Genomic DNA, 12,477 nt, shown 5'->3' with positions numbered 1-12,477 from the left:
ATGACTTTTTTCCAACCTCTCTTTATCCATAGAATTAAATAATCTGTTTCTGTTACTGAGCCTTTAAGACTGATGTATGTAAATGAGCTCTGGTCTGACTAGTTGTGCCTAATTCAAAAACCATCCAGGCCGCAACACTCCTAATTTCAGCATGAGTGGGCGGGGCTAAACTGCCGTAGGCTGAATAAATCAAAGGATGTAAATGCCTTGTTTTTAATGACATCACAAACACAGTGAATTTAAAATGGGCTGTTTTTGCAGCTTACTTTCCATATATGGGCTGTATGGACAGGCCTGTTAAGAGCTGTCCTGTTCCTGTGGCACACATAGCTGAATAGAATTAAACTGCTTGTAATTAAAGCGGTCCACTGAGTGCCGACTTGGTGGTTTCATTCAGATTTAGTATCCGCTTCATGTCAGGCCATCTGAACAAAACCTTCATCGCTGTCCGTAACTGGTCTCTGCATGGATGGCCAGATATCCTCATTACTGTCATCAGTCACTTCTTTTTTTCCTTTGCTTTTTTATGCACTATGAAACAGAACATTGCCTAGGAATAAACAATAACCGCAGCTGTGGTCCTCCTTTCGCTCAACGGTCTGTATTTGATTTGCTACTGCATTGTTGAGTCAGGCACACAGTCATATGGGAAAGTGAAAGTTAATAAACCCTCTACAGGAACGAACTTTTCTGCTAACTTTAGAGTTTAACATACTGGAAAAAAATAGAACAAAGCGTGCCATAACTTTTGCACAAGCTGCATGTTACGTATTGTATATTAAAATGTATTAAAATGTGCAGAAGTGTGGTCTCTGTAGAGGATGTGTTCACTTATTTTTACTTAGCAAATCAGCAAAACATGACCAGGGGCATTCAAACCTTTATATACAACCCTATATGTAAATGAGCTCTGTTTTGATTGGCTGCCCTGTGTCTCCTTAAAAAAAGCAGTCCTGGCTGAAACTCTCTTTGGCCTAATGCAGGCATGTCAAACTGGGGACCGTCAGGCCAAAGTGCTGTGGAGATCAGCGTTTATCCTCATCTGACACCTTGTTAATTAGCCGAAGAGCTAAGTCAGGTGTGTTTAATGAGGCAGTGAGCTGAAGTCTGCAGTGTTTTGCCCATAAGGACAGGAGCCTGACACATGTGGCCTAAAGCCTTAAATGACTCATCCTGTGGTTTTGAGATTTATGTGTAATCATTCGATGATGTCCATAGCAGCTGGACTGTGTATGATTTATTGACTTAAGCTCAGCTTGTTACACATACAGACTCACATACAGAGTGCCTCAGGGACTTCCACTACAAAAGCACTTTTTTCTACCAAATATGAAAACACTGTTGGAAGTAACCCACAACCACATCGTTGTGTGCGCTAGATCATCATCACACTGCTGCATTGACTAATTTGACCTGTCTTTAAATTAAAGCAATACAACCACAAGATATTACATTCTTTATCTTATCAACTTCATTGTTTTCTCGTTGATATTAAATTGATAAATTCATATTAATATTAAATTGATAAATTAAATTGATGCCTCCCCAACCCTGAATACTGTTTTCCCAGTGTGATTAATTATACACTGGATGACAAAAGAATATAATTTTTTTTATTACATTGACTGCAGAAAGTGATTCTGACAGCATTGTTGTCGTTCATTTGAATTTGTTTTTAGATTTTGTCCATCACCCAGGGAATTTATGACAAATTTATACCTTTACAAAAGGTAAAAAAAGGTACTGAACTCTCATCAGTCTGGTACCCACAAGCAGGGACAGATCATTGATCAAGGCCTCCCCCAAAGCTCAGATCATTACCATAAATAAATACCTGAAAAGTGAGATTCAATGAGTTCATGTTCATGTTGTGCACTAACAACAAGGCAAATGGTCTTCTATTTTAAGAGACATCTCGCATTACTTCTCTGATTTGAGAATCTACACAAATCATTTCTTCCTCAGATACATAAATCTAGCACCATTTTGAACCACTGCCTTAATGAAGGTTCATCAGTCAGAAGTCAGATGAAACAAAATTGAACGTTCATGAATTAATAAAAACTTTTCTTAACAGTATCATAGAACTCTCACCATAAAACAGCCCCCATAAATGAAACCCTGTAAAACTAAATTTACCCAAATACCACATCAGTAAAAACATTAGGATGAGATAATAATTACACTGATGTACCAAAAGTCATGGGATAGCACTGTGTAAATTGATTATGAAGCGGTGTTACTTCAGGAAACAGCTTGTGAACGGCCACGCCTGTATAAGCTGTGAGGTACTATCCTGTGAATCGATATTCCAGCAGGATAATGCACTGTGCCATCAGTCCAGAATGGGTTTGAGGATCACTCTGGAGAGTTCAGGTGAATGATGTGGCCTGGACGTTCACCCCAATCAAGTATTTATGGGATGTGGTGGAGAGTGGAGAACACTGGAGGTCCTGCACCTACAAACACCACAGAGCTGTAGGTGGCTATCCAGACGGCTCAACATCCCTCCAGACGTCCACTTGTGGAATGCCAAATAATGTGATTTGTGACCGTTAAAGGTGTTTTAGATAGATGCCCCTAAACATCGTTCTTACATTTTAACAATTTGTACACATTTTTCACACTAAAGCTAAACCTGGTTAAAAGCTCATCTACTCATTTTCAATACAACTTATTGTCATAAAAACAGTTTGTATTAACTGCAAAATACAGAAACATATTAAGGTTTGAATAAACAAAACCGAACATTTCAAAATAATACAAATTGTATTGTATGTCCAAAAGTTTCTGGACACCCCTTTCTAGTGAGTAAATTGATTGATTTTTGTGTAAAAAGAATTTATGTAGAAAGAAGTGATATTTTTATGCAGAAAGAAGTGATATTCTCAATTATCTTTGAATCTCTGCTGACAAAACCTTGCAATTTATTACAAGTTTGGAAATCTACACTTCTGTCCCAAACTGTAACAGATGACGTAAGAACACTCTCGATAATGGACAAGTAAAATTTAACTAGTAGATCTTTTCTTACTTTGTTTTTAAATTGTATAGACCAACCTTGTTGGATCAACTGTTGATTTCTTGAAGATATGATCAGAATTAATGCTTCACTTCAAAGAATTGCTTGATTGTCCCAAAACTGCAATGGAGTTTTTACATTCTGTTTTTCCTGTAATCCCCTGTAATCTGATGTATAGTTTAATACATCAGATTACAGGGGATTACAGAGGTCATTGTTAGTAAACCATGTTACTGATCAATTCACCTCCTGCTGTTAACTACTCTCATTATTATGTGATAAGACCTATTATTGTGGTTTAATCTGCATATTTCACAATTTTAAAATTCATTGTGACATACTAGATCATTATTGTACAGAGAAAAAAGCCATGGAGACCTGTACTAAGGAACATCGACTTTGTTGTTTTTAACAGACTGTTTCCTTAAAATTAATGTTAAATTCTATTAACTTTTGAAAGAGCTTGATGATATTCATCAAATTAAAAGCTAAGTTGAAATCTTATCACCACTTATCAAAAGAACGTGTACATAATTGTTATCCAGTGTAAACACAATGACAAAAAAAGATGTTTATGAACTGTGAACATATATCAATCCTAAAAATGACAGTATCAGTAATCAAAGCACAGTGAATGAGCTGCTCAGTCAATGTTGCGCAAAGTCATAATTGAGTAATCAGTGTCCCACCATTCTTGCAAGTTGGTGTGTGAATCAGTTTTCCCTGTGGACTGATTCACTATATACGGAGCTGTCAGAGTTACAGTAGAATCAGAGTTACAGGTTATTGTTGGTCAGGTGGCAGGATGTCCTCCTCTTCTGAAACCAGATTGTCCTCTCCATTTCCTGCGGCATAATTCATCTCAATACCTCGTCCACATTGACTACTTTTCTTCATACATATTCCCACAATCACCAAATATGTTACACAAATAATAACAGTACAGCTTGCAGTCCCCACCACTATCCCTGTCAACTCCAGCACTGACAAAACAATCTCTCTTCTGTGTGGATGTGGATCATCTACAAAACAAGAGCACACAAAGATGTGTAACAGTGTGAGTTTGAACTAATAACACAGTTAAAGTTCACAGTAGAGACGTTAGAGTGTCACGGTTTCACGGTTAGTCACGGTGAATAATCAGATGGTCACCTCACAGCTGACTTTTCCATAACGCAGATTAAAATCCATTTCTGTGTATTTGTGACTGAATTTCAGCTCATTAAACCGGTGGTTCTCAGTCTATGATTACATAGATTAAATAGACTGATAATCTATTAGTCTATTTAGTCTTTACGATTGTGAGTTACAGTTCATGAAACCAGTGGATCTCAGTCTGTTTAGCTGCAACCCCCTTCATCAGAACTCACTCTGAAACACACCAGAGCAGCTTCTTCACATTTCTGTGTGCATCCAATATATGAACTTCATGCACTGGTAGCTCTGCAGTGTGTCTGTAATAAACTCATGGCGCCCTGCTAACAGCACAGACAGTGGCTAAAGTGACTAAAACATGCTGTTATTGGCCATTCATAATCGAAACAACATTGCAGCCATTCTAGCAACATGTCTTCGTTTTGTATGTTTTAGCACAGTTAGTTAATAACCATGTAATGCTGATACAGTTGTTGAGCTGTTCGGCACAGCCAGGCGCAGAAGTGTTCTTACACGTTTTCACTCATTCTGTTTTAGTTGATAATGGTATTGCAATGTAACTGAGCAATGATATTTTCCAAAAAAAATTCCAAAAAGGTTGGGACACTGTGCAGAATGTAAATGAAAACAAAATACAATGATGTGCAAATATTTAAACCTATATTGAATTGAAAATAATACAACCACAACATATCAAATGTTGAAACTGAGAAATTTTATTGTTTGTTGAAAAATATTTGCCCATTTTGAATTTGATGCCAACAACACATTCCAAAAAAGTTGGGACAGGAGCAACAAAAGGCTGGTAAAGTTGTGTAATGCAAAAAAAAAAAAAACCTGGCGGTTGATTGGCAACAGGTCAGCAACATGATTGGGTATAAAAAAGAAACAATTTGTTGCTGCATTCATAAATGCAAGTTAAAACTCTAAAATGCAAAGAAGAAACCAAATATAAACAAGATCCAGAAATGCTGCCACCTTCTCTGGGCCATCCCTACGATGTCTTTTCAGGGAAGGCCTTGATTATTTCATCAAGACAATGTGAAACCACATTCTGCATGTATTACAACAGCATCGCTCCGTATTTAAAAGAGCCCGGGTCTCGAATAATATGAGAAAGGAGACCCCGAACTGATGAGCAGCTAAAATCTAATGTCAAACAAGAATGGAAAACATTTCACTTTCAAAACTACAGCAGTGTCTCCTCAGTTCCCAAACGCTTACAGAGTGTTGTTAAGAGAAGAGGTGATGAAACACACTGGTAAACATGACCCTGTCCCAACTTTTTTGGAACGTGTTGTTGGCATCAAATTCAAAATGGGCAAATATTTTTCAAAAAACATTAACATTTCTCAGTTTCAACATTTGATATGTTGTCTTTGTGGTATTTTCCTTTAAAAACATGGTTTACATGATTTGCAAATCATTGTATTCCATTTTTTATTTACATTCTGCACAGCGTCCCAACTTTTTTGGAAATGGGGTTATAGACATCCAGCTACCATGCACAGTTCTCCGTCAACTCCACAAGAACCAGCACATCAGGTCAGAAAAATAAGTTAGGCTACTATTTATAGGAAAATGTTCAATATGGTAGAGACTTAAATCTTTTGCTTCCTTTCAATTTTTATTTGCTTCATACACAACAGTTTTAAAGACCTCACAAAAACGTTCTGTTCATAGGGTTCCAAAATAATTCAAAATGGATGTTGAAGCATAATTTCAATGTAATATGTTGAATTAAATGTGTTAACGGTGATGTTTTCTTTTAATTTTTTAATTACCTGTTTACTACTGTGATTACTGTGAAACCGTGAAGTGTTTTTTGACTCTTATTATATTAAACTGTACCACTCACAGTCCAGCAGTTTCCTGAACACTGATTTCTGATAAAAGGTTCAAAACGTAATATTTACAGAGAGCATTTAATTCACTCCCGCACTGCTAAGGCTGCTGCCCTCACAAATTAAATTATATTCTAACGACTCTTCAGGAAAACACTGAATCTGTAATAAACTAAATTCATACCTCTGACAGTCACTGTGTAGACATGAATGACCTCCTTAGTTCTGGCATCCCGAATGGTGTAAACTCCACTATCAGACAGGTTCATTCGTTTCAGCTCAAGAGCAGGTGAGAACAACACTCTCTGTTTATAATCACCACTGCACTGTGACGAGCGTCCATCCACTGTACAGATCGGACTGCTGGAAGAATCACCTACACCTGTGCTCTCATAAAGCACCTCCACTTGCTCTGGTATTTCCAAATCCAGCACCAGAGATTCCCCAGGTTTTATCTGGACTGTAGAATTCAGAGCTAAGAGGAGAAACATAATATAGTTGGGTATAAATCTGATATAAAGCACTGCATATGAATCACTGGAGTTCTGTCAGAAACAGTCAGTGAAGGAAACAGATGAACAGACTTACCAATAATGCTGAATTCCACATCTCTGAGGTCTGTCCCATCACACTGACATGTGTACCAGCCTCTCATACTGAAATCAGCGTCAGTGATGATGAGAGAGAGATTCCCCTTCAGGTACTGATCATGGATCATCTGATATCCCTCCTTTGATCTGCATGAAGTCTGATTGCACTCAGCTGGAACATAATTCCTATTTCTGAACCAACTGACCAAACCAGAGCAGTTCTCATAGCAGTAGAGAGTAGCAGACCCATGAAGACTCACCTTCACTGGAAGAGGAGCTAACAGAGACAGAGGAAGAGATTAAAACATTGATTTTCATGATTAAAGTGCATCAGTAACTCCCAAAATGAATCAAGCAGTTTGATCGATTTCTAATTCAGGACATTCTTTATGTGTATGGCAAGTTTATCTGCCATACTATTTATATTATTTAGTGCGAAAGCATGATGTATGTAAAAGATCGGGCAACATTCTCTTATTTCGGTCCTGCTTAGACAGTCGAGATGTGGGATGAGATCTCCCTGGGTTTAAATTTCACCTGGCTGAACTGTGTTTCAAGCACACTTAAGCCCCCTTGCACTTTAGGAATGCACTGAAATTTTTTTAGGAATGCACTTTTGGTTTTTTGCTGAGGAAAGACCACAAAGGACAGAAAAAGAAAAAAGGTTGGTTGCAAAAAAACAAAAAAAAATAAATAAAATAAAATAAAACACCAAAATAAAACCAAATGTGTCTTCAATTTCAGAACTGAGTCTAAACTTAGTGAAGAAGCGTCTTGAGGATGTGAGTGAATTATCTACTATTGTCTACTATCAAAAATGATTGAGATCATTTGAGACCTAAACATCGAGCTTGACCCTTTTTGAGTCTGTGCGTGTGTCCGACACCTCTGACATTTTGCCCCCTAAACAAGTTAGGACTTCAATAGTAGTATTCTGTTAATGCACAGCACACAACACAACTCTCTTTAACTCATTTCACTAGCATAAAAAATGAACACTTACATTCAATATGAAGCTGCACAGTAATGATGGTCTCATGGTCACATCGACATGTGTACTCGCCGATCTTACTGGGATCTGCAACAGGTATGACGAGGGAGTTATTCCCTTCCAGGTACAGATCATGGAACATCTCAAATCCATCCTTCACTGACTGGCATGTAGTCTGGTTACACTGAGCCACAACAACACCAGAGTTGTGGCGCCATCTGGCCAACCCAGAACATCTGTCATAGCAGGGGAGAGTCACTGAGTCATTCAGCTTCACCTTTACTTCAGTGGAATTGGTTCCAGACACTGAAAAATGGAATAAGAAAGAACTGGTTACAAACTGTCTGAACAAAACCACTGCAATTACAACAGCAGTGACTACATTATACACTCCAGAGTAAAAACTACACAAATCAGACCTTATTCAGCGCTGCCCCCTAAAGAAAACTTTAACCAATATAAGTTAGAACTTCCACTGTTTTTGGAAGATCTAGACAAGTCTTACATTAATATGCTTTCTATTTTTTTTACTTAGATGGAATCAAATCTTTGGGGGAATGGTGAGGGGGACACTCTTTGATACCCATACCCATGGGCACCCATCTCTTTGATAATGTCACAGACTCTATGGTTACTCATGGTTACTGGTGTGGGAATGGATTTCTGCTTCATGGAAGACATGAAAAAGACAAAAACTAAAATAAACAGAGGCAGAACCCTAAACAGAACCAAACAGAACCCTAAATTTACTGTAAAAATAGAGCCCAAGCCTGCACTGTAGAAACAGAACCCAACACTGTACTGTAGAAACAGAACCCAACACTGCACTGTAGAAACAGAACTCAACACTGTACTGTACAAACAGAACCCAACACTGCACTGTAGAAACAGAACCCAACACTGTACTTTAGAAACAGAACCCAACACTGTACTGTACAAACAGAACCCAACACTGCACTGTAGAAACAGAACCCAACACTGTACTGTCCAAACAGAACCCAACACTGCACTGTAGAAACAGAAGCCAACACTGTACTGTACAAACAGAACCAAATACTTTACTTTAGGAACAGAACCCAACACTGCACTATACAAACAGAACTCAACATTGTACTGTACAAACAGAACCAAACACTACACTGTAGAAACAGAACCCAACATTGCACTGTAGAAACAGAACCAAATACTTTACTTTAGGAACAGAACCCAACACTGTACTGTAGAAACAGAACACAACACTGCACTGTACAAACAGAACTCAACACTGTTCTGTAGAAACAGAACCCAACACTGCACTGTACAAACAGAACTCAACACTGTTCTGTAGAAACAAAAATCCAACACTACACTGTACAAACAGAACCCAACACTGCACTGTACAAACAGAACACAACACTGTACTGTACAAACAGAACCAAATACTTTACTTTAGGAACAGAACCCAACACTGCACTGTACAAACAGAACTCAACACTGTACTGTAGAAACAGAACCCAACACTGTACTGTAGAAAAAGAACCCAACACGGCACTGCACAAACAGAACTCAACACTGTTCTGTAGAAACAGAACCCAACACTGCACTGTAGAAACAGAACCCAACACTGCACCGTAGAAACAGAACCCAACACGGCACTGCACAAACAGAACTCAACACTGTTCTGCAGAAACAGAACCCAACACTGCACTGTACAAACAGAACCAAATACTTTACTTTAGGAACAGAACCCCACACTGCACCATAGAAACAGAACCCAACACTGCACTGTAGAAACAGAACCTAACACTGCACTGTAGAATACCATCCTGTATGTGTTCCACACAGTCAATACTACATCACAACTTTCACTTTTTTTTTTTTATTCTTTAAAATCCCAGCATCTTGGTTTAATCTTCAATAGTCTTTTAAAAAATCCTTAAAAATCTCATATTTCCCAACAGAAGCTTCATCAGTATGTCAGTTTAATACATGACCTGAGCCTCAGTGTGCTTCAGCAGCCAGTTAAAGTTAGATTCACAGAGTTTGAAGGACTTAGGTAACAACACATTATGCAGTACCTACCATTAGTGAATGTAGAGATCAGTAAGATCAGGACATAGAGAGCAGAACTGCTGGACTTCATGACTGACCTACAGACACACACACACACCAACAGTACTGACCAGGAGAGGAGAGAGAGAAGAGAGAGAGAGTGAACAAAACTGACCTACAGACACACACACACACACCATCAGTACTGACCAGGAGAGGAGGGATAATAAGGAGAAATAAAAGGACATCATAATTATTCATAAAGGAGTGAAGACAGGAGGTGGCTGTTGTAAACGTGTCTCATTCACTATTTAAATATAAATAATCAAAGTCTGTGCACAATGAAACACACAATTACAGCCAGATTCACAGCACTGCAAATGTGTTCTTATCCTTGTTTGAATGTTAATGAATGCAGTTTATTCTTTATTAGCCAGAGCATCCCCACAACTACAAATTACAACATTACAGGCCCCCGATGTCTCCATGGAGACCACCACAGAAATGCCAAGGATACAAGGATACAAGAGGAATTTAACCAATTACCTGCACATAATGCTACATATCATTTTCATTTCAGAAGACTAAGAAGCAGAGGTTAAACTAGGGCAGAGTGTGTTGAGCAGAGCTGCGGTCCCTTTGGTTTATATAAATAGCAAGCAGAGCTGAGACTTGGCTAAAGTGTGCTAGCCAAGCAAAATAACTTGCAGCTTCACATATAGCCTAAGTCATGGCTTCAGTATAATAATATAATGTAAATATCCCAGCTAAATGTTTTTGTTTTCTGATCCACTCATTGGGATCTGTTCACACATCTCACACATCTGTCACATCAAATTTTATCTAAGCAATTAGAAATATTGCATAATGGACTAGAAACCAGGGGACAAATAGAGATTTCAGGGGTGGGGAGCCCTACTTGTTAGGCGTCAATAATGTGGGAACAATAGTGTTAAGTATATGTGGTGTTTATTCAAAGTGCTCAGCACTGTTGTCATTAAAGAATGATTAAAACCATATTTATTTCATATTATGTGTTTGCTCTTTGAACAGATGTTTGATTTAGCGTCCTCAAAGAAGGCATCTGTATTCGGCTACAGAAACTTGGCTAGATATGGTAAAATGATCTAGGCCAGTTGGAGATTGAGGAATAATGAACACAGTTATTTAGCCAGTTTAAACACAATGAAACAGGGATGGGTACTTACCTGGCCATGAACAGCGTTTAAAGCTCTGTTTGCCGTGAACATCCCAGCCCAATTCATCCTCTGGTTGTAGCACAAATGTGCAATAGTTTGTGCGTCATTGATATAATGTGTTCTGCATTAGTGAGCTGCGACAGCCCCCTCACTCAACACGGAGGTTGAAAGGAAATGCCCTGCCCCCAGCTTGTGATTTTGATCTTGTGATCTTATTCAGCCGGTGGTGACAATAATTATAAATAATGTTTTTTCTAAATTTCCAGCTCCAGTGGTCTAATTTTAAGACATACTTTAATTTATTGGAGCAGATATTTTGTCATGTGAACATCTGCTTCCTCTTGCTGGTCCTGGACAACAATCAGAACTGCTGAACATTACAGGCTCTCTGAGGAACTTTGTCACTAACACACAGTTTTTGGATACTTATAAACTGAGTATATATCTGAGAGAATGATCTCTGAAGATGCATGTACAATGTTCCTGAAATGATTGGGCATCTCTGTTTCTGATCCAGTGCTGCTCCTATTCTGGGGTCAGGTCCATTACAAGAGGCCCCACGTCCCACCAGAGGCAGTAACAGGTTTAAGGGTAATGTATAACATAATATTGATTCAGTTTCTACACAAATTGATTCATGTTCTGTACAAAAAGACTATCTAGATTTTACACTGTACTGCTGGAGTTATCTTTATGTTTGACCTTCACCTGCTGCCATGTGTATTTCACACATGCTGCTTCTCACTCCAACATTCATTGGAACAAAAGATGCTTCTATTACAAGATAAGAAAGATTTTCTATTACATATTTGCACTTTAAATGACTTACTCTAATTAGACACAGCGTCCCCAAGACAGCAGAGAGCATTAGGAACACAGTGTATAGAGTTGTTTTGAACCATAATATTGTGGTGTTGGTGTAGAACAAGGCGCAGGAAACAAAGCGCTTCAACCAGCTGCTTTTGTTTTTTACCTAACAGGCAGCAGAGTAAAATTACCACCCACTTCCTACCACATTTCCTGTAGTTTGCACTGTTAGAAATGAAGGTTCTGTGCAGGTACGTTTTCCCTTCATCAAGGTACAAACAGTGTAAATGTTCCCTCAAAGGTACAACAGTGGATTTAAGGTCTGGTTGTGAACCTTAAATAAGTTTTTCCAGGTGAAAAGTTTGTATTTGTACCTTTTCATAACCAAATGTTTAAAAAAACAGAACGTCCTGAGATGAACCCTTGAGGGTCCCACCCCAGTGACAGGAGGGGGACTGACCCAGAGACAGTTTAGTACCTTTATTTCTGAGAGTGTACAAACTTACACAAACTACCCACAGCCCAGCAAAGACTGCCATCAACAACACATATGCAACCTCCAACCAACAACAACAACTTGTTTATATTATCAAGTCTCTCCTACTGCACCCGCAGCGCATCCCACAAACCCAGAGGATACGCCAGAAGCAGGACAATATAGTATAGTGTTTCATACTGTGAAGTTCAAGTATTAACCCAGACAACATGCAGGTCTGAGCCACTGGCAGAAATATGGAAGAGCTGCTTCCACCGACACTGACAAACTGCATGGAGCCAAAAGTGGCCCTCATATTAAAAATGATGGTATGTTCTGGTACAGAGATGGCATGAGCTACGT

At 38.6% G+C, this 12,477-nt stretch overlaps 1 protein-coding gene across 1 annotated transcript; it reads right to left on the bottom strand.

Moving 5' to 3' along the window:
- Positions 1 to 3,406: 3,406 nt before the first annotated feature.
- On the bottom strand, positions 3,407 to 10,960 carry LOC118827302. The gene is made up of 6 exons (XM_036598613.1): positions 10,842 to 10,960; positions 9,664 to 9,759; positions 7,615 to 7,908; positions 6,610 to 6,888; positions 6,206 to 6,496; positions 3,407 to 4,044 (listed from the first exon to the last, which is right to left on the bottom strand). Exons 2-6 carry the CDS (start codon positions 9,722 to 9,724, stop codon positions 3,806 to 3,808), a joined length of 1,164 nt encoding a protein of 387 aa, XP_036454506.1. The 5' UTR covers positions 9,725 to 9,759; positions 10,842 to 10,960; the 3' UTR covers positions 3,407 to 3,805.
- Positions 10,961 to 12,477: the final 1,517 nt, after the last annotated feature.

The sequence above is a fragment of the Colossoma macropomum genome, unplaced genomic scaffold, assembly GCF_904425465.1.
Source record: "Colossoma macropomum unplaced genomic scaffold, Colossoma_macropomum, whole genome shotgun sequence".
Classification (NCBI taxonomy): Eukaryota; Metazoa; Chordata; class Actinopteri; order Characiformes; family Serrasalmidae; genus Colossoma; species Colossoma macropomum.
The sequence above is the reverse complement of the archived record's forward strand: the minus strand, read 5'-3'. Positions and strand labels throughout refer to the sequence as shown.